At 40.1% G+C, this 18,048-nt stretch overlaps 2 protein-coding genes across 3 annotated transcripts; one reads left to right on the top strand and one right to left on the bottom strand.

The window, feature by feature from the left end:
- Window positions 1–41: 41 nt before the first annotated feature.
- idi1 (isopentenyl-diphosphate delta isomerase 1) lies at window positions 42–3,930 on the top strand. 2 transcript variants are annotated; one of them, XM_044104767.1, is made up of 7 exons: window positions 42–175; window positions 761–906; window positions 1,104–1,276; window positions 1,351–1,443; window positions 2,064–2,194; window positions 2,277–2,381; window positions 3,404–3,930. In XM_044104767.1, exons 2-7 carry the CDS (start codon window positions 764–766, stop codon window positions 3,614–3,616), a joined length of 858 nt encoding a protein of 285 aa, XP_043960702.1. In that variant the 5' UTR covers window positions 42–175; window positions 761–763; the 3' UTR covers window positions 3,617–3,930. The 2 variants fall into 2 exon arrangements, with proteins under 2 accessions (XP_043960702.1, XP_043960703.1); XM_044104768.1 differs by lacking the exon at window positions 42–175 and having other exon boundaries at window positions 886–1,018.
- Window positions 3,931–4,670: 740 nt separating this feature from the next.
- LOC122824317 (copine-3-like) lies at window positions 4,671–16,667 on the bottom strand. The gene is given in 17 exon segments (XM_044104769.1): window positions 4,671–6,547; window positions 8,396–8,632; window positions 9,296–9,429; window positions 9,521–9,572; window positions 9,664–9,718; window positions 9,882–10,015; window positions 11,755–11,814; window positions 11,895–11,981; window positions 12,349–12,447; window positions 13,327–13,416; window positions 14,284–14,364; window positions 14,453–14,524; window positions 14,606–14,680; window positions 14,875–14,887; window positions 14,890–14,945; window positions 15,827–15,965; window positions 16,478–16,667. Coding segments are annotated over 16 exon segments (1,509 nt in total). The 5' UTR covers window positions 15,959–15,965; window positions 16,478–16,667; the 3' UTR covers window positions 4,671–6,415.
- Window positions 16,668–18,048: the final 1,381 nt, after the last annotated feature.

Here is an 18,048-nt window from a genome sequence, read left to right as displayed (position 1 = left end):
CTTTGAACCAATGAGCAGTCACGCCGCCGTTTAGACAGCGAATCAAAGCCCGTAACGTCAGAAGGAGAGAACGAATGCGTGACTGTTCGTTGCCAGTCTGGAATAACTATAGCAAGCGCATTTAAATAGGCTTCAAGGGCATATTTTGGCTCTCCTGCTGCAAATTACGTACTTGGTAAGTAGCATCTCATAATATGTGCTTTTACGTGGTTTGCATGTGTCCCCACAGTGAATACTTATGTTAAGTCTTTAGACGCCGCCACACGCCATCAGCAGTGGGCTGAGGGGGCTGATGGCGTGTTTACAGTCTGCGTTAATTAAAAAAACCCGAAATGGAGTGCATTGGAATGGATTCTACTGAGAAATAAAATCCAATCTCAAAAATGTCACAGCAGCTTCAGCAAAAGCTATTTTAGTAACATTTTAAACCATAATCATATTTATATGGCATAGATATTGTCCCATAAGTGGACTATTTATGCACATAGGAAATACAGGTAGGTAATACACAGATTCGCAAAGAGGTGAATATACTCAGAATCTGCAGCAAGTAAGATATTAAGTAATTTTAATCATGCGACAAAACCTCACTTCCATAATTCAGAATTGTCCCTTTTAGGATCCCTTTCTTTATTGTAAAGCCACGGGTATGCCAAGGATAACACTTTGGCCATGTGTGTACAATGTCACTCGATCCATGTCCGTGTATTACCATCAGCCGGGTGCTCAGTCCTTGTGATTGGTTTTGTGTTTCGGTCAGGCCATGGCCCCAGCTGTGTGGGCGGTGCTCCGGGTGCTATCCCGCGAGGGAGTCGGCGTGTTGAAATCAAACGTACCTGGCAGCAGCAGAGTAGTTCCTGGGTGGCAGAGGCCTTCTGTGACGAGCGGCTGCAGACGGATATCCAGGTGGGTTAAATCCTCGGAGCTACTACTGTTTAAAGACGCTCGTTTAGCCGTGTTGTAGATGTCTTCGTTTTTCTACTGAAAGAACTGGTTTAAGTGAACAGATAACCCCTGGGTCCGTTGAAATCCGTTGTCTAAAGTCTACGAATACCATATTGTGCATAGGATACAATATTAAAGTTGTTCCATTTCTACATCAGCGAGTGGACACGCGCACAGGCTGCAGTCAGGATGCCCGAGATCACCACAGACCACCTGGACGAGAAGCAGGTCCAGCTGCTCGCAGAGATGTGCATCCTCATCGACGAGAACGACCAGAGGATCGGAGCGGACACCAAGAAAAACTGCCACCTCAACTCCAACATCGACAAAGGTATACCCGCCTGCGGTCCGCTCTCACTGCTTCAGCAGCTCCGACCTCACCTGTCTTCCTAAAAACCTGTCCAGGTTTGCTGCACAGAGCCTTCAGCGTCTTCCTGTTCAACAGCGAGGAGAAGCTGCTCCTGCAGCAGAGATCCGATGCCAAAATCACCTTCCCACGTGAGGAACACTAGATCCCTGCCATCACACAACATCTTTTGTAGGGTTGAAACAGTAATCGTGACGAATCGACAATTGAAATAATCATCCACTTATTTAGCAATCGATTAGTCATTAACGGGGAAGAACACAAATTGCTGAGAGAACAACATATTCAGAGCAGTAATTTAGTCAAAACAGTACAAAAAAATATATATATACATTTTTCATTTAAGATATATATAAAAAGTTTTGCTTAGATCTAGTTTTAGCTCCACCTGGTTCAAATTCTGAAAAAAAAAGTTTGTTAGAAGTAATTTTTTTTTGCTGCATATGCCTCTAGAAATGATCAAGTGCACTAAAAGAATGCTACGTTGTTGCATTTTAGGCAATAAAATATTTATTTTCTTGCATAAAAAAGGGAATTTTACCATTTGTACTTTTTAAATGTATTTATAAAATTGTATTTAAAAAAAAATAGAGCTTGAGCACTTAAATGAATAATCTGCAAAGTGCCCCCATTATTTTACTCTTAAAATCGATTTAATCATCAGAATAATCGACTACTAAAGCGGTTGCAAGTTGCTGGCCAAATAATTAGTCACAACTGGCTTCAGCTGGCTTTTCTTCCCCGCACGCAGGCTGCTTCACGAACACATGCTGCAGCCATCCTCTGCACACGGACAGCGAGCTTGAGGAGAGGGACGCTCTGGGTGTGAGGAAGGCCGCCCAGAGGAGACTCCAGGCTGAACTGGGAATCCCCCTGGAGCAGGTGGGAATCGCTGGCTGGAAGAGGATTAGAGAGGATTGAGCCACGTTTTCGGCTCCATGTCTGATCTGCTCTTGTTTTTCAGGTGCCACCAGAGGAGATGACGTACCTGACACGAATCCACTACAAAGCGCAGTCCGACGGGGTGTGGGGAGAACACGAGATCGATTATATACTCGTCATGCAGAAGGTGGGTCGACTCAATCCGATCTCTAACCGAAGCTCCTGCTGGGAGGACAATACTCCTCGAGTTTCATTTGGGCATATAAGGTTTGGAAAGTGCTTGGTTTCTGTATAAAGTCCTGGAAAGTGCTTGATGTTCAAACAGCACACTTTGACAATTAAGTGCATTAAAAGCCTAAATTTGGAAAACATTATTTGCAGTTTAAACCAGATATTTGCATTACAACTAAGACACAGACTTTTTTTTTTCTCTCACTGTCTGAAGTTAAATCAGACTAAACGTTTCTGTTTTAGGTTATTTAGAATTACCCAAATTGTTTGTGTTTTAAATGCCAGGAAACTTAGTGAAAATATTTTTTTAATAGTTTTTTGTTGTGCATTGTGTTTAAACATTGGAGCGGGAATGATATTGACCTTAATACGATTTTTCTGGATTGCTTCCATGTAATGAATATTTATTATTCCCAATGGATCAATAGCTGCATTTCCATTGACCTTCGGATTGCGCAATTTGATATTTTGAAAAGTAAAGTTGTGAATTGTGAAACTTTTCTTTTTTTTTTTCCCCACATTGACAGTTTTGGCAACATTTGTAATGGAAATGCAGCCAATGACTTGCCGATCTATTTAATTGATGTAAAGGTTGACTTATATTTTACTCATTAAACAAGGTTATTGAAAATTGGTGGATTTAACAAAATATATTAAGTGTTTTGTTCTTGGGCTAATCAGGTGTTTTAAGTGTGTAAGAGAAACCTTTCAAAACATTTTTTTTTCTATATATTTTAGCTTACCTTATACCTGCTCTAGGATGTAGAACAAACATTATCAGTAGTAACAAATATGTCTTGTTTTAGTACATTTATATTTTTATCTACAAAGTGCGACGCTGTTACCTTGATTAAAAAAAAAATGCTTGGAAAAGTGCTTGAATGATACGAACCCAGACTGTCTTTCTGTCATGTCCCAACCACAAACTCGAGTGCGTTTCATTTTGATTTTGACGACTTTTCCCAACCTTTCCTGTAGGACGTGGAGTTGAGTCCAGACCCCAACGAGATAAAGAGCCACTGCTACGTGAGCAAAGAGGAGCTCAAAGCGATGCTGGACAAGGCGGAGCGGAAGGAGCTGGACGTAACGCCTTGGTTCGGCCTCATCGCAAACACTTTCCTCTTCAAGTGGTGGGACAACCTGCACAACCTGAAACAGTTCATGGATCACAGCAACATCCACCGCATGTGACCTCGGCGACGGAGACTGTGTATGCAACCGTGTTGAGGAGGTCTTCAAGCAGTCCTGAATGTAATCATGCTGTTGCCCATGGCGACGGCGTCTTGCTTCACGGGAAGGCTCGAGGAACTGAGTCGGTCTGGACAGAAAGTAGTGCTGGCACAGTGAATAATGAACGAATACAAAACTGTTAACGTTCGTTGGGTTACAAGAATGCAATGTAGCCGTCATCTAATCAGAAGTAGATTATTTTTGTATGAGAAAGTTCAAGTGCCTGATTAATGGTGTCAGTAGTTGTAATAAATCTCTGTCTTGGTCTACAGTGATATCAGTGAACAAGGTGTGTCCTTATGATTATGAGCACTGAGAGTGAACTACTTAAACTTTTAACAGGTATTTCTAGGTTATTGCCGTTTATTTAAGAACATGTAACACCTACTTTAGCAGGTAGAATGATAGTATTTTGTCAACAAGTTGATGAATGTCAGTAATTCAGTTCAAAATAGTTAAATATTGAATAATCAAGTTATTATTCCTTTCTCCTGCTCAAACTTGAAAAAGGCTTAACCTGCAACCGTAGGTCTTTCCTCCGTTATTCATTTTTGAAAGAGGAATTTTTCCAAATTGCCGTCTTTCCATTAAGCTAATTTATTTTTGAAATGTCAAACTGCGCAGTTACATCGAAATGCGTGGAAAAGATTAGTTTGTGGCACTCTCTTTACTTGCACTACCTTAGATAAGCCTTTTTTTACCACTTAATTTTCCTCTCAGGAGCTTGGATACAGTGTTCTGAAAACCCAGATTCTTTAAAAATGACATTTTGTGACTCACCTTTCATGCGGACTAAAGTGTAGAGCAAAACATATCCATTACATTCTTTTAAAAAAATCCTACTCAAAGAACAGAAATAATCACCTTAAAAATATAATTTTTTAAGATGTTCTATTTTATTGTTGTACCTGGTAGCTATCCTGATATGGTGAGACTGTCATGCCACCTTCTCACCACTAAGTGGTAGCAGCGTACTTCTCAGAGGCATAGAGTCGACCGATTAAGAAAACCCATTTTGTTCACAATTTTAAGTGTTTTATTAGCAAGCAGAACGCTTCAAGGCACATCGTCCACTACTGATGTAAGTGCAAAGCAGCTGGAATAGAACAGGAAGGAGCCATCAAATAAACATTATATGGTCAAAAAGTTACATTTAAACTAACGGCAATATATAAACACTTAAAATGCAAACGTGCTTCCATTTTCAAAACTCGCTGGTGTTGCGAGCACTAGCATATATATATAATACTGATATTATGTTAGTTCATATCTGAGAGACAGATCTGTAGCTGTGGATCATCAACATGGAGAAATCAAAACATAAGTGGCATAATAAACCCAGTTATGACAATATAAATCTCTATACTAATAGATTATTACATGGAAGTACATAAACAAACATGCAGACCACAGCTATTGACTGTGGTTTTCATTCTAGTTCTTGATGTTAGAAGTGATACACATTTGATATTACATGATTTAACATGGGAAATGATGGAATTACACAATACACTGATTTTGTTTAAGCTCTAAAAAGACAATTAATGTACTGAAAGTCTAGCACCTTTTCCCCCCCAAATTTGTCTTGTGTCACTCAGACTTTGTTGATCTTTCAGGATTCTTGTCAGAAACCATCAATTAAACGCAATGCAAACCCAAAACATAAAAAACTGAAACGTTTTCATGAAGAACAGAGAAGCAGAACGTTCATCTCGTGTTTAAAATAAGAAAATGCCTTCGTACCCCCAAAGTCTTATCCCATGTGTTTTTTCCCACCACAAAACAAGTATGCAGGTTAATATCTAAAAATAGAACTAACATAAGTCTAAAATATTGATTAGATTGGACAAGGACAGGCATTTTAAGTGAAAAAAAATTGGTTGATTCTTAATGGCATGGTGAGCTTGAGAAAGCGTTACCATATTTGGGCAACGAGATCACATGGTGACTGCACTAGCCCAGGATTAGAGAATCAGATTATGAAATTAAGCAATGTCTAAATTTTTTTTTAAAATTAATTTTATCATTTTAGATTTAAAAAAAAAAAAAAAAAATCAAATCTACATTTCTGGTTTTTCCACAAAAAAAAAAAAAAAAAATAGAGAATCATTAAAGTTAATATTTTTATTTTAAAACAAAAATAAAACTAATACCTTTATTTTCATTTCTAGTTTCCAATGGGAAAATCCAACAAACAAGGCGACTCGCGCTTTGCAAAATTATTAATATCCTCAACTATGTGGGAACAGCTCCACATAGTTGACATTTAATTATTTATTTAGTTTCCCTTTGGGATCTATAAAGTATTTTTGAAGCAACAAAAAGAAAGGTCCACAAAGAAGCTTGATGAGGAAGAGCTCAATCTGATGATGCGTCTTTGGCACAATTATGACATTCTCATCCAACATTAGAGTCTGACCTCACAAATGCAAAAAAAAAAAAAACAAACAAAAAAAAACATACAACCTATGGCACTTTCCAAAGGGAGGTGAAACAGCAGCAAAGGGTGGGCCATCATCATGTTAATGCCGATGAATTCAAAATGGGACAGAAGTTCATAAAGGAATGCATTTCAAAACTTTTGACAATACAGAGTAAACTACCATGCAAACTACATATATATTTTTAACACAAAATTAAAGAACTAACCTGGATGCTGTCGACAGCTGGCTAGATTGACACTTTAGTGCACATTAACATGACAGTTCTGTCGGTTATATAGAGCTGCTTGAGATGAAACGTGGAATTCGTCAGGTTTCTTTATGGCATCGCGGGGGTCTCTGCCGGGGCAGGACTCGGATTTGGTGGTTTCAGCTCCATGGTGCAGAAAAAGTCCACCAGCTGAGCCGGCACTTCGGCCAACACGCTCTTCGCCAGCGCCTCACGAGGAGCCTAACGCATGAAAACAGGAGATTTGGTTTGTAGAAAGTCGAAACAAAGAGCGTACGGATTCATTTTGTTTTTGTAGAGGCGGATATATTAGAAGGCAGGGCGAGAGAGAGTGACCAGAAAGATGCCATGCAGATGGAGGCAGCTGAAAAGAAGATTTATATTTATTTTTAAGGATTTCATTACCAGTCAGGTTTTAAATACTGTAGAATAAGAAGAGAGGCGTGTTAGCCACCACAAGCCAATTCCTTTTGTAGCATTAAAACCCCGTTGCACAGAGAAAGCAACGGTGGTGCAATTTAATCTATCTCCGTTTCAGCATGAGCAAGAGTCTCAAGTCAATGTTAGCAAATGTTAGAGGACAGCAGAGAGAGGAAATCCCTCTCTCTAATGTTTCATGCACTTGCTTAGCGAGAAACCAAAGGTAACATTTGTTCTGACTGATCAAACATAAAGCTTTCTCAGGGTTTCACCAACACAAATTTCTGACTTTCTAAGACCATTATGAATTAAATTTAAGTCCTGCGTTTCCACAGAAATGTATGGATTTCATCCAGCCAACTTAAAAATATAACCACAAACAGAAAAAAAGCTAGCTAGCAAACTGCTTTGGTGGGTTCAGATATTTAACCTAGCTAGTCACTTAGCTAACCAACTTAGTTAGATGGCAATTCATCCATTTCTCCACAAAAGTACATACATTTTGACCAGCTAGCTTAAAAATATAATGTTAGCTATCCAGCAAAAAAGCTAGCTAGCTGGCTAACCACGGTTTGGTGGGTTTTGATATTTAACCTTGCTAATTGGTTCATTAGCCAACTGAGTTATTCAGCTAGCAAGTTAGCAAAACAAACTTATGTTAGCAGTGAATTACTGATAACCTCAACAGTCCAGTGGCACGCCATGTAAATGTCTGACTAATCTGGGTGTCGTTCTGTTGTGGAATTTAAACAAAACAGATAAACTGCAAGTTCTGCATTTGTTACGTCTTTTTTTTTTTTCTTTAATTGTAGGCTTAGCCCTTTTTAAGCCAAATTATAGAGAGCCATTGTGAAAACTTGCAGAAACAATGCCTTTATTTTTTTATCCTCCCTTAGAGGATCAGATTTCTGATGACGGGACTCAACAATGAATTGTGAGCTATTTAACTATGGGATATAAAATCCAATGAAAATACACTGAGACTTATTATTGTAAAAATCACTTAATGTGAAAAATTTCAAAGTGTGTAAACATTTTTCCTAGACTGGTATCCAAGTTCTGATAACAGGTTCATCTCTTCACGTCAGTGCTAGATGTCAAGAGATGAACTCGGAGTTGTTAATCTGTGATCAGACGAGCCAAAACAAATATTAAAAGCATTGCTGTACACGACTTAAGGCAGTTGTTTATAAAGGTGATTTATTACAGGCATGTGTACCCCTAAGATGGACTTGGATCTTGGGGAGGCTTCAGTTTTCGTAAACTGAAGAAGGAGGTTACTTGCTGAGGCAACTCGGCTAATACGCTTTGAGCAAGAGCCTGGCTGGGCGCCTGAAAGAAAGAGGAATAAACAATGTAAGCACAAGAACTAAGTGAGCTCTTTGCTGAGGGCCTTGGCCTCCATGGGTTTGAGGTATCGGACGCTGCGTAGGGACTTTGCTCTGCTGCGGCACGACTCCCATTTTGAATCAAAATAAAAAAGTGACCAAATGAAATGCATGCAGGTTTTATAGCAATGAGTTAGCTTCCTAAAACAGAGAAATGAAGCTGAATTAGCGGAAATCACAGCAAACGCCGCTCCCTATTCCATCTCCTACAAAGCAGAGAGAAACAGAAAGAAGTTTGGTGAACTGGACTTGACGAACTCACGTTCTGAAAATCCCTGAAGGGGACAAACTGGACGATGTCCCTCATGGCGGCTTCGCCAGCCAGCGAACGCAGGCGGCCGTCGTCTCCGTCCAGGAACTCCATGGCGCTGAAGTCCGCTGCTCCCACGCCGACGATGATGATGGACATGGGCAGCCGCGAGGCGTTGACGATGGCGTTGCGCGTCTGATCCATGTCGGTGATGACTCCGTCGGTGATGATCAGCAGGACGAAGTATTGCTGCAGGAGGAGAACAAGTCAGTAATCTAATAACACCATAAACAGAGAAACAGAGAAACAATGCGCTATGCTACGGTTATGTTGCTATGGATACAGCCAGTCACTGGAAATATTAAATAGCACACTGGCCCGTAAAAACAGAGGAAGTGCAGAGAGAAGGGACTTTAGAATACATGCAAATGCAAAATTTTTGAACAAGTCATTTAATTCATTTTTTAAACTTCAGCTATGAAAAAAAAGCAATTTGTTCTGACTGATCACATCAGTCAGACTGTATGCATCATTTTGTAAAACGATACATACAAAATGATACATGCCATACAAAAACATCTTAACAAGCTCAAAATTATGACATCCATATCCATGACGATTCCATACGTCATGTTGACAGAACTGCAAATGAATCCTCAAAAGTATAGATAAATTAAAAAGCTTTTCGTTTTACATATGTTTTTGCTACTGCTTAGCATGTATCAGGAAATGTCTGGTAATCATACATAGATTTTGACCTGTCATTTTGATGTTTTATCACTTTGTTTCTGTTGCCTTGGCAACACTGGGAACACGGCTTCACGTTTGACAGTTCCCACGTTGGGAAATCTTTGCAGACACAAAACGTCAACCTTTACCAAATAAGGAAATCAGGACACTATAAATACTCACGGATGCAGTGGTCTGTTGGATGGCTTGTTTAGCAAAACAGGCAACATGATTGATGATAGGGGAGAAGTTGGTGGGGCCGTAGAGTTTGACTTGCGGGAGACACGCCCTGTAGGCCTGCACCACCCCTTCTACACCTGCACCACGACGGCAGATCACACTAGCATCAGTACAACAAAAACCGACACCCTCCAGTAGCATCTGCGTTTCAAAGATAAGTTAACACACCTGCACAAAAAGGATTGGAGGGGTTGAAGTTGAGAGGAAACTCGTGGGAAACCTGTAAAACGAGATCATGTGTTTCAATAAGAAAGCCTCGGTTCAGGCGTTTTGGAGGGACGGGTAGTGTGCTGTTGCAACATGAGCTTTACCTGCCATGTGGGTGGAATCTGGGCTCCGAAGCCAAACGCCGGGAACATTTTATCGCTGAGAAAAGAGACAAATCGAACTGGTCAAAAAAGTTTTTTTTAAAAATACGTTCTCGCTGAAATTTCTTCACGTAACTTGCACAACGCCACAGCTGCTGATGTAATGTGGTAAGAGCAATGGAAAATGCTTATATTTAAAATGAATGAGAACATGTCTCTACCTGTCGTAGTCCTGAACGACGTTGCCCACGGACCAGATAGCAGAGAGGTACTCGTTAACGCCCTGAGGGCTGATGTAGTGCAGGGACTGAGGAGACCTGGGATCCCCGTTGGAGCCGGTGAAGTCCACAGCCACCTGTTGGACCAACACGGCGCACAAATCAGCAGAACGGCAGTTGCAGTCAGAGACTACACTTATATAGTGTCACGTTGATTTGAAGCTTTTAATGATTGTGAGGGTGAAATGATGAAACACACAAAACTTTCATCAAGTTTTAAAATAAGAAACTGGGTGCACAGGTTCAGGCTTTCTGCAGGTTTCACATCAGGTGCCCATGGTTGTAAAACAAAACTAAACTTTGAAAAAACAAACAAACAAAAAAAACAGAGCTAAACACACTTTGTTGCTATGGTTACACATCATAACACCTGTCTGAAAGTCAACTAGTGAGAGCAACAAGAGTAAGAACAGCTGCATTGCATCAAAATGATACAATTCAACTAAAAAAAAACAACAAACAAAACAAATATGAGCGAAAGTCTACAAAAACATCTCCAACATGCTGCTCCAATTGGAGAGTTAATTCGCTTGAACTATTCCTTAGCAACTTATGACTTTTCTTTTTTTTTTATTAAAATTGTAGCAGGGCATTTTATCACTATGTTTTTTTATCAGAAATGGTCATTTAGCTTTAATCTGCTTAGTTTATTCCCGTTTCAAAATTTGCTTTGGAATTATTTTTCATGGTCGAACACTCTTTTGTGTCTAATTTTTAACCATCTGACCCAGACTCTCCCCTAAAGATGAAGCAACCAATCATTAACTGGAAGCTGATGGAACAGCAGTGACACCGTCTACCAGGAAGAGAGTCAAACATTAGCTTTTACCTCAACTTAACAGCTAGATGGTTGACATTTGGAGACAATTAGACACACAGTCCTCTGGCTGGAACACAAAGGGATAATGATCCCCAAACACTTTGGAAATCGTTTGGAAATGGATGAAATAGGCTAATGATACGATTATGGAACAGCCCCAACATCAACCTTACTGAAAAAAGTATGGGAAATGTTTAAAAGCCTGATCTGTACATAGAAACCAAGTAATTTTAATGATGTAAGAATATCCAGAACTCAGAGTTTGCTCTAGAAAACTTCGGTACTAGTGAAGTCACCCAGATTCCTATCATGTTTTTGAGTTAAAAAAATGTTTAAAGTTGACAGGAAATCTGAAGATTTTAACTAAGTAGTTACGTGTTATTGGAAGACATTATTAACACCTAAAAGCCAACTAGAAAGTCTTAAAATAGGCAAATGTAAAAAATAAAAATACAATAATTTCAGTTGTTTTATCCTAATTAAAGTGTCCAAAATGTTTAGGTTTTTTTTTTTAATCTGGGACTTGTCACTTTATTCGTGGAAGTTGTTAGCGTGTGAACAGGAAGTGGTTACAGTTGTCCAGTGAATAAAATAAAAAAAAAGACACCAGACCTCAGTCTCCCTATGTGTTCACATACTGATGTTGACTTTGCGTTTCCAACCGTTTCACATAAGAGACTCTTTAACCCGTCTTTGCCATCACTGTTACTCGTGGAAAGTACAACATATAATAAATAAACAAACAATGCTTAGCCTTGTGGGGGCACAAGCAAAGCCTGGTGGCCCACCAGGCTTATAAAACACTGGGAAACCATACAGAGCTGAACCAGAGACTCGTTGGTGCCAAAAAAAGTGCCACTTTGCATCATTTTGATCCACAATAGATGCAAAATAATTTCTTTTCGATCATATCAGCTGGGAAAAACAACAGTTTAATAGTACCATTGAAAGCCAAACATGAATCAGACGACAAGTTTGATCGAAGCCAAAACTCACGGTGAAGTTGATCTGACAGCCTCCCATTATATAATCCAGGAACGTAAACTCCTTTACGACCTGCAGAGAAAAGAATCTGTCATTCAGAAATCTGAACACTGCCTGCATTCATACAAACGGCCCAGAAACTAAGCAGATACCTCGCAATGCTTCACGCTCACAACACCGGAGTTCTTGTAGCCTTTCTTCTTCTGCTTCTTTTTGCTGTTGACGCACTCAAACTCGGCCTGTGGAACAAGACGATGCTGGTGAATTTATCACAAGAGAGCAATGGAGGAAAATTCATACGAAAGGAAAAAAAATATCTGGAGACTTTCATAACAATGAAGGATTCTATGATCAAGTGAAATGAGCAAAACTGATTTCTTTTGAGAACAGACTTTAGGTGGATCTGCCGCCACCTGATTTTCCTTTCATTGGTGCTTTCAGTTGCAGCCGTCAGACTTGTTCTACATCATTCCAATCCGTCACAAAGGTATTTCAGAACAATATGATTAGATTAAATGGGAGCAAAAGGCGTGGAGGTCAAAGAGATGCTCTGTGTGTTGGTTGCTGCGACGTTCGTGTGAGACTCGCTCGCACACAAGGTCATACCGGAGAAGTCCGCGACGCTTCCTGGAGCCGCTTCATCGTGGTTTCAAAGGATCCGATGAGGTCATGAGAGCCATCGTCGTCGTAGTCATAGCACTCCACCTGGAAAATTTATTTTAAAGTCATAATTATGAGATAGAAAGAGGTGATTATGAGAAACGGGAGCAAGACCGCGTTACCTTCTACCCCATAAATGTGACTTTTTAAAGTTGAAATGACAACTTCCCATATCATGTTTATGACTTTGTGTTTCATAATTCTCACCTTAAAAGTCAAAATTATGACTTTGAAAGTCAAACATTTTGTGTTGGACTGTCACACAAAATCTCAACACATCATAGTTTTTTGGCTGAAACGTGACAAAATGTGAACACTTTTGCAAAGTGGTTTGTTCCCAATCCACCCCCCATTAAACTAGCCAGGTCACAAGACCACAACTAAAATCGGCAGTAGCATCGACACAAAGTGATAAGTCACAGCAAAAACCTGACCAATTCTGAAACCAAGTTGCTTTCGTTAAGGTCTATGGGGAAATGTGTGATTTGTTGTCAGGTGAGGTGGCTCTCAGAAGGCGAAACACACAGATGAAACAAAGGTGCAAGAATAAAAACGACTCTTAGAAACAGGATATGAAGGCAGTAAAAACAGGGAAAGTTGTGTCTCTGTATCAGCTTGATTGATGACACAAAGTCAGGAACGACACTTGTAGTGTTTCAGTGTACTTCGTTCACTCTCACACCTCAGCCAGGACGTAACAAGAAAGATGAGAAAAGACAAACTGAGGTGGCACACAAAATAACTCACTTGTCCCGCAAACTGCCTCCTTCCTGAAACGCTCGCTTCAGAGGTTAAAGAAATAGAACAATATCAAGCTAACAAGCGCTAACATCTTTGCATGTTCTGAAGGAAAAAAAAAAAAGAATGTGACTGCGGGCAAAGACGAGATTCATTCCAGGTTTAGAGGATGAAAACCACATTTACTTTAATTGGTTTCTCCACGTCTCCCCCACACAGAGACTGCAGGTGAACTCGAAACGGCCTCCACGTCGGGTTCAAGTTATTCTTCACCACCTGAAAACAAAGTTCACGGAAATCACACAGATGCAGATTTCTGCGTCCACAAAATTGACCTCCAGTGATATTTAACAGTTTGGTTTTACAACATTTAGATCATATTGCTCTAAATCACGACAGCAGCTGATGGAGCGCGGCGGCCCTGATGGTCACAGACGGTTTTTGCCGTGCAAACAGTTGGAACTGACTGAGCAGCCAGATGGAGAAGTGGAAAACGAAAGCTGCGTTTGTCGGGTTATTTTTCTTCTTTTTTTAAAGCAGGGTATGACGTCTCCATTTAATTTCACACGTAGAACCAGTTTTGCTGCCCTAAAGCAAACGCTTAATTCATTAAATCAATGGGATCAGCCATCAAATAACGGGGCGCTCGATCCAGCGTGCAACATTATGAAAGGCTTATGGTGTAACAGTCACATCGCAAGTGGTTCCTCTTTCCATTCAGATGGTAAAAAGTGAAAATCAATGACTCAGATCCTCAGAGCTTAGGTATTTGAGATTCCCAAGCTGCATTTTCTTTAGAACATTTTAGATATGCTCAATAAGTGGATTTTCCACAAATAATTCAGACGCATTCAACAGAAAAATCTGAGAAAGTAGGTGAATCCGTGATGACTTTCCAGTATTAAAATACTCCTTAGCTATTTTTATGTCAGAAATTGAACAACATCCATATTATTCTAGCTTTTATGGCTTTCAGACGTAATACCAACAAGAAAATGGAGCAGTAGCAACAATGATGGACGTCTCTGTTGTAACTTAACATACAACAATGGGCTATAAAGCTATGAAGCACGCCAACTTTCAAAAACTCAAGAAAGAAAAGAAGTTCTTTCATACAACCAGAAGCCGTGCAGACGGTTTTACCTCTGTCCTGTGAGCCAGCTGCCATCCGGTTTCTGTCTGCTTGTATAACTCCAAATAAGGATCAGACTTCCCAAAGAAATCCTACAGGAGGAAATAAACAGTAGGCCAATAAAATGCAACCAAATGTTGAGAAATTAAAAGCATGCAGCACAAACAGAAATACCCTTACCTTGTTATCCAGCTTTCTTGCCTCCATCTCAAAAAACGCCACCCGATTGTCTTTTATTTCCTCCGCACTGATCTGCAACACAAAATGTAGACGCATTAAACAGAGGAGTTCGAAACAGAAAACATTCTTCCCGCTGGCTTTGCTGAACCTTACAGTGATTGTTCCATTCCCAGCTGGCTTCTTGTTCTTCAGCGCCAGCGGCCGGGTCAGTTTCCGACTGGACACAACCTACGTGTGGGGAGAACAGATGATGAGTAAAACACGGCAGCAGTGGGGCCGGCTGGGCAAATGAGATCCATGACAGCATGGATGAGTGAACATCGGAGGCCAAATGACAGGAATCTTATCAGCAGTGGTTTACCAGAGACAAAATAGCAACGACTCCCGCAAAACTTGTTTTGTTTCAGAAAAAGTAACCTCACCTGACCCAGGGTGCAAACTTCTTGGCAAACTTCGGACTGAGGCAATTCTGAACTTTCTCTGTGCGTCCCATCTGCCGGGGAAAGACGGGACGCAGGTGAGAAGCGATCCAAATGTTAACAAGGCCATAAAGAGCATATGTTGACCCGCAAGTCAGGGTCTTAATGATCAATGCAACATTGATAATAGCATTGATGAGATTGAACACACATGGAGGCACTGCAGGTTCCATGAAAGTCAATTTATTGACACTTATGGAACCACTTCAACTTATTAACCAGCAACAAGTTGGAAGGGTCATCTTTAGTCTTATATCGCCTCTGAAGACAGCGATATAAGATTTAAAATGAGTGCACATTTTTGTGTGCACTCATTTTAATCAGATTGAGGTCTGGATTTTGGGTCAATGCAAATGCCTCTTGTGACCTCATAGTCCTAAATACTATGTGAAAACAGCTGTTTTTGTTTCTTCTGTGCACTTTTTGGTAACTTTGCAGAGGAAGTCCACACTTCAACATCAAGCTGTGATTTTAGTGTTAGTGATATAAAAAAAAACAAAAAAAAAAAAAAAAAACACCACCACTATAGCACTACATTTTGACCTGAAATCCTATAGAACAGGGGTGTCAAACTCCAGTCCTCGAGGGCCGCAGTCCTGCAGTTTTTAGATGTGCCACAAGTACAAAACACTGGAATGAAATGTCTTAATTACCTCCACCTTGTGTAGATCAGTTCTCCAGAGCCTTAATTATTCTATTCAGGTGTGGTGCAGCAGAGGCACATCTAAAAGTTGCAGGACTGCGGCCCTCGAGGCCTGGAGTTTGACACCCCTGCTATAGAAGCAGTGGAGTGTATTGCATCATGAAGGCTTTCTCTTCCCCTAAAAGTAGCAATATTCAACATACTTGGCCTGAACTTAAAATCAAAACAGTTTATGCTGCTTATGTTACTGACCTCATACCACTGGGAGTCAGAGTTGCACATTAAAAGGACACATAAGGGGTCCGACTTGGAGCCGATGTCGAAGTCCAGGAGGTTCTCACAGGACACGGTGAGCTCCACCTTGGTTACACACTGGGCAGCCATGTTCCTGCTAACAAGCGGTAGAAATCATACAGGCAACAAAACACGCCAAATTACACAACGTCGAGAACTATTTAGCCAACAAAAATACTGAGGTAACAGAAGGAAAGCGAGGGGATTTTTGGTTGTATTGACAATATTTTGTCTTTCAGCGCAACTTCGGGTGTTGTCCCTGTAGATGGGGAACACACCCAATCTGTTACACCCACCACAGATAATACTGGGAGCTAACGCTGCCACAGCGACAGTAGCAATAAACACTCCAGCTTGCTGCGCAAGTAAAAAAAAAAAAAAAGGTAAATAGTTTTTGACATACGCTTTGCAGTAGCGCAGCCGCTAATGATAACAGACATGGGACATACAGTAAAAAGTTAATGCGTACGTAAAAAAAGGAAAAAGTAATACCGCTAACTTAAGCTAACAGCCAAACAAGACAGATAAAATTAATAACATCTGACTTAGTTAGCTGGGTTACCACGTCGAGTTCCGTATATTCAGGAGAAAAATTAAATCCAAGCTTACCCTCGGAAACAACTTCCACGTCGCCGCTGATAAATAATAATTCAATTAATCTTAATCTGGCCCTTCTGTCTTGCCGCTTGCAGCAGAGTAATTATTCCCCCGGTTTAGCAGAAGCTACGCCCACTAAATGCAAGTACACTTTGTTCACCTCGCTGTCATTCATGTCTTTGCTCTCTACAGCAAACAGAAAGGGGCGGGGACGGACCGCTGTCAATCTCATACCTTATTTGGAAATGGGACCATTGCGCTCCGGAAGTAAAGAGGGCACTATTTCCCGTTCTTATTTATTTATTTTTTTAAATCAGTGATAAATATTCATCTTTAGGAAGGAGTTCCACTGTCGGCATGCATTTGAACTTCTCTCAATTATTTACTCCAGAGCAGCTCACAGTTTTTAACAAATTCTGTAGCTTTCGGTATACTTCTAAATCTGCTCCTCGGTTGCTTCTTTTCGGGCTTGCTACTGCCTCTAATGGCGTGGGGGTGGTAACACAACTAATATAATTACATTACTAATCAGAATACCTTTAAGTCTTTATTATTTATTATTAATTCTGGCATTATTGGTCCCCAAAGTGGTTCTAGGTTCTCTCGTTGGCCAGCCTGTTGAAACTGTGGCTAATTTTAAATACTTCGGGTAATTCCTGGACAGTCAGCTCAAAACACTAAAAAAACTGGCAATGTTTTAAAGAACTGTTCTCAGAGACTCTATCTTTTTAAAAGACCCAGTAATTTTGGAGTCTTTTTAAAAGATAGAGATGTTGAGTGTTTAATCAAATGACCAGATTTTCATAAATCTTGAGACATTGTTGAGTGACAATGTTGACAATATTGAGTGTTTTAACTTCATCTCCTTGGCTAGTTTGGTCACATGAGCTGCAGATTATCAGACAAACTTTTAAGAATACTTTCAATGGCGGGTAAAGTAGCGGGTAAATAGTGGTGAAACTCTGTCTCAACTGTTTGATGAAAGAACCTGGAAGATGGCGAGGAATATTTTCATAGAAAGCATCCATCCTCATTTTTAATCAGTTTGAACATCTGAGCTGATAGAGGCAGTACTGTGTTCCTCTGGCAACTAAGAACATTGCTTACAAATCACTTACTGATAGTACAATAATTATTCTTAACCAAATTAAATAACATTTACCTGTAGCATGCTAAGTGTATTCCTCAATGCACAAATTGTTCAAGGATTTAAGGATTTTTATTATCATACCACCTTGATAGTTTGTGGGAAGAAATTTATACTCAGGTCCCAGATCAAGAAATTGAAAGGCTGCTCCCCAAAGTCCTTTGTGCAGCTTTGACCACAACTTTGCAGAGCCATCCTCTCACCACAAGTGATGCAGACAGAGAAGGCTCTCCACCCCACAGCGATAATAGCTGCTAACCTTAACAGGTTAATTTACTGTTACCCAACATGACGTAGCATTTAAGGTAACATTAGCTTTTGTTTAATTGGGACAAAAAAGCTAAGCTTGACTTACCCAATGGATTGTTATGCTAACATACCACAACATGGTAATCAAAGAATTTAAGCTAACATTAGATAACATTTTTTTACCTAA

Source organism: Gambusia affinis, linkage group LG21 (assembly GCF_019740435.1).
Source record: "Gambusia affinis linkage group LG21, SWU_Gaff_1.0, whole genome shotgun sequence".
Lineage (NCBI taxonomy): Eukaryota > Metazoa > Chordata > Actinopteri > Cyprinodontiformes > Poeciliidae > Gambusia > Gambusia affinis.
This window is presented reverse-complemented; position numbering and strand designations above follow the sequence as displayed.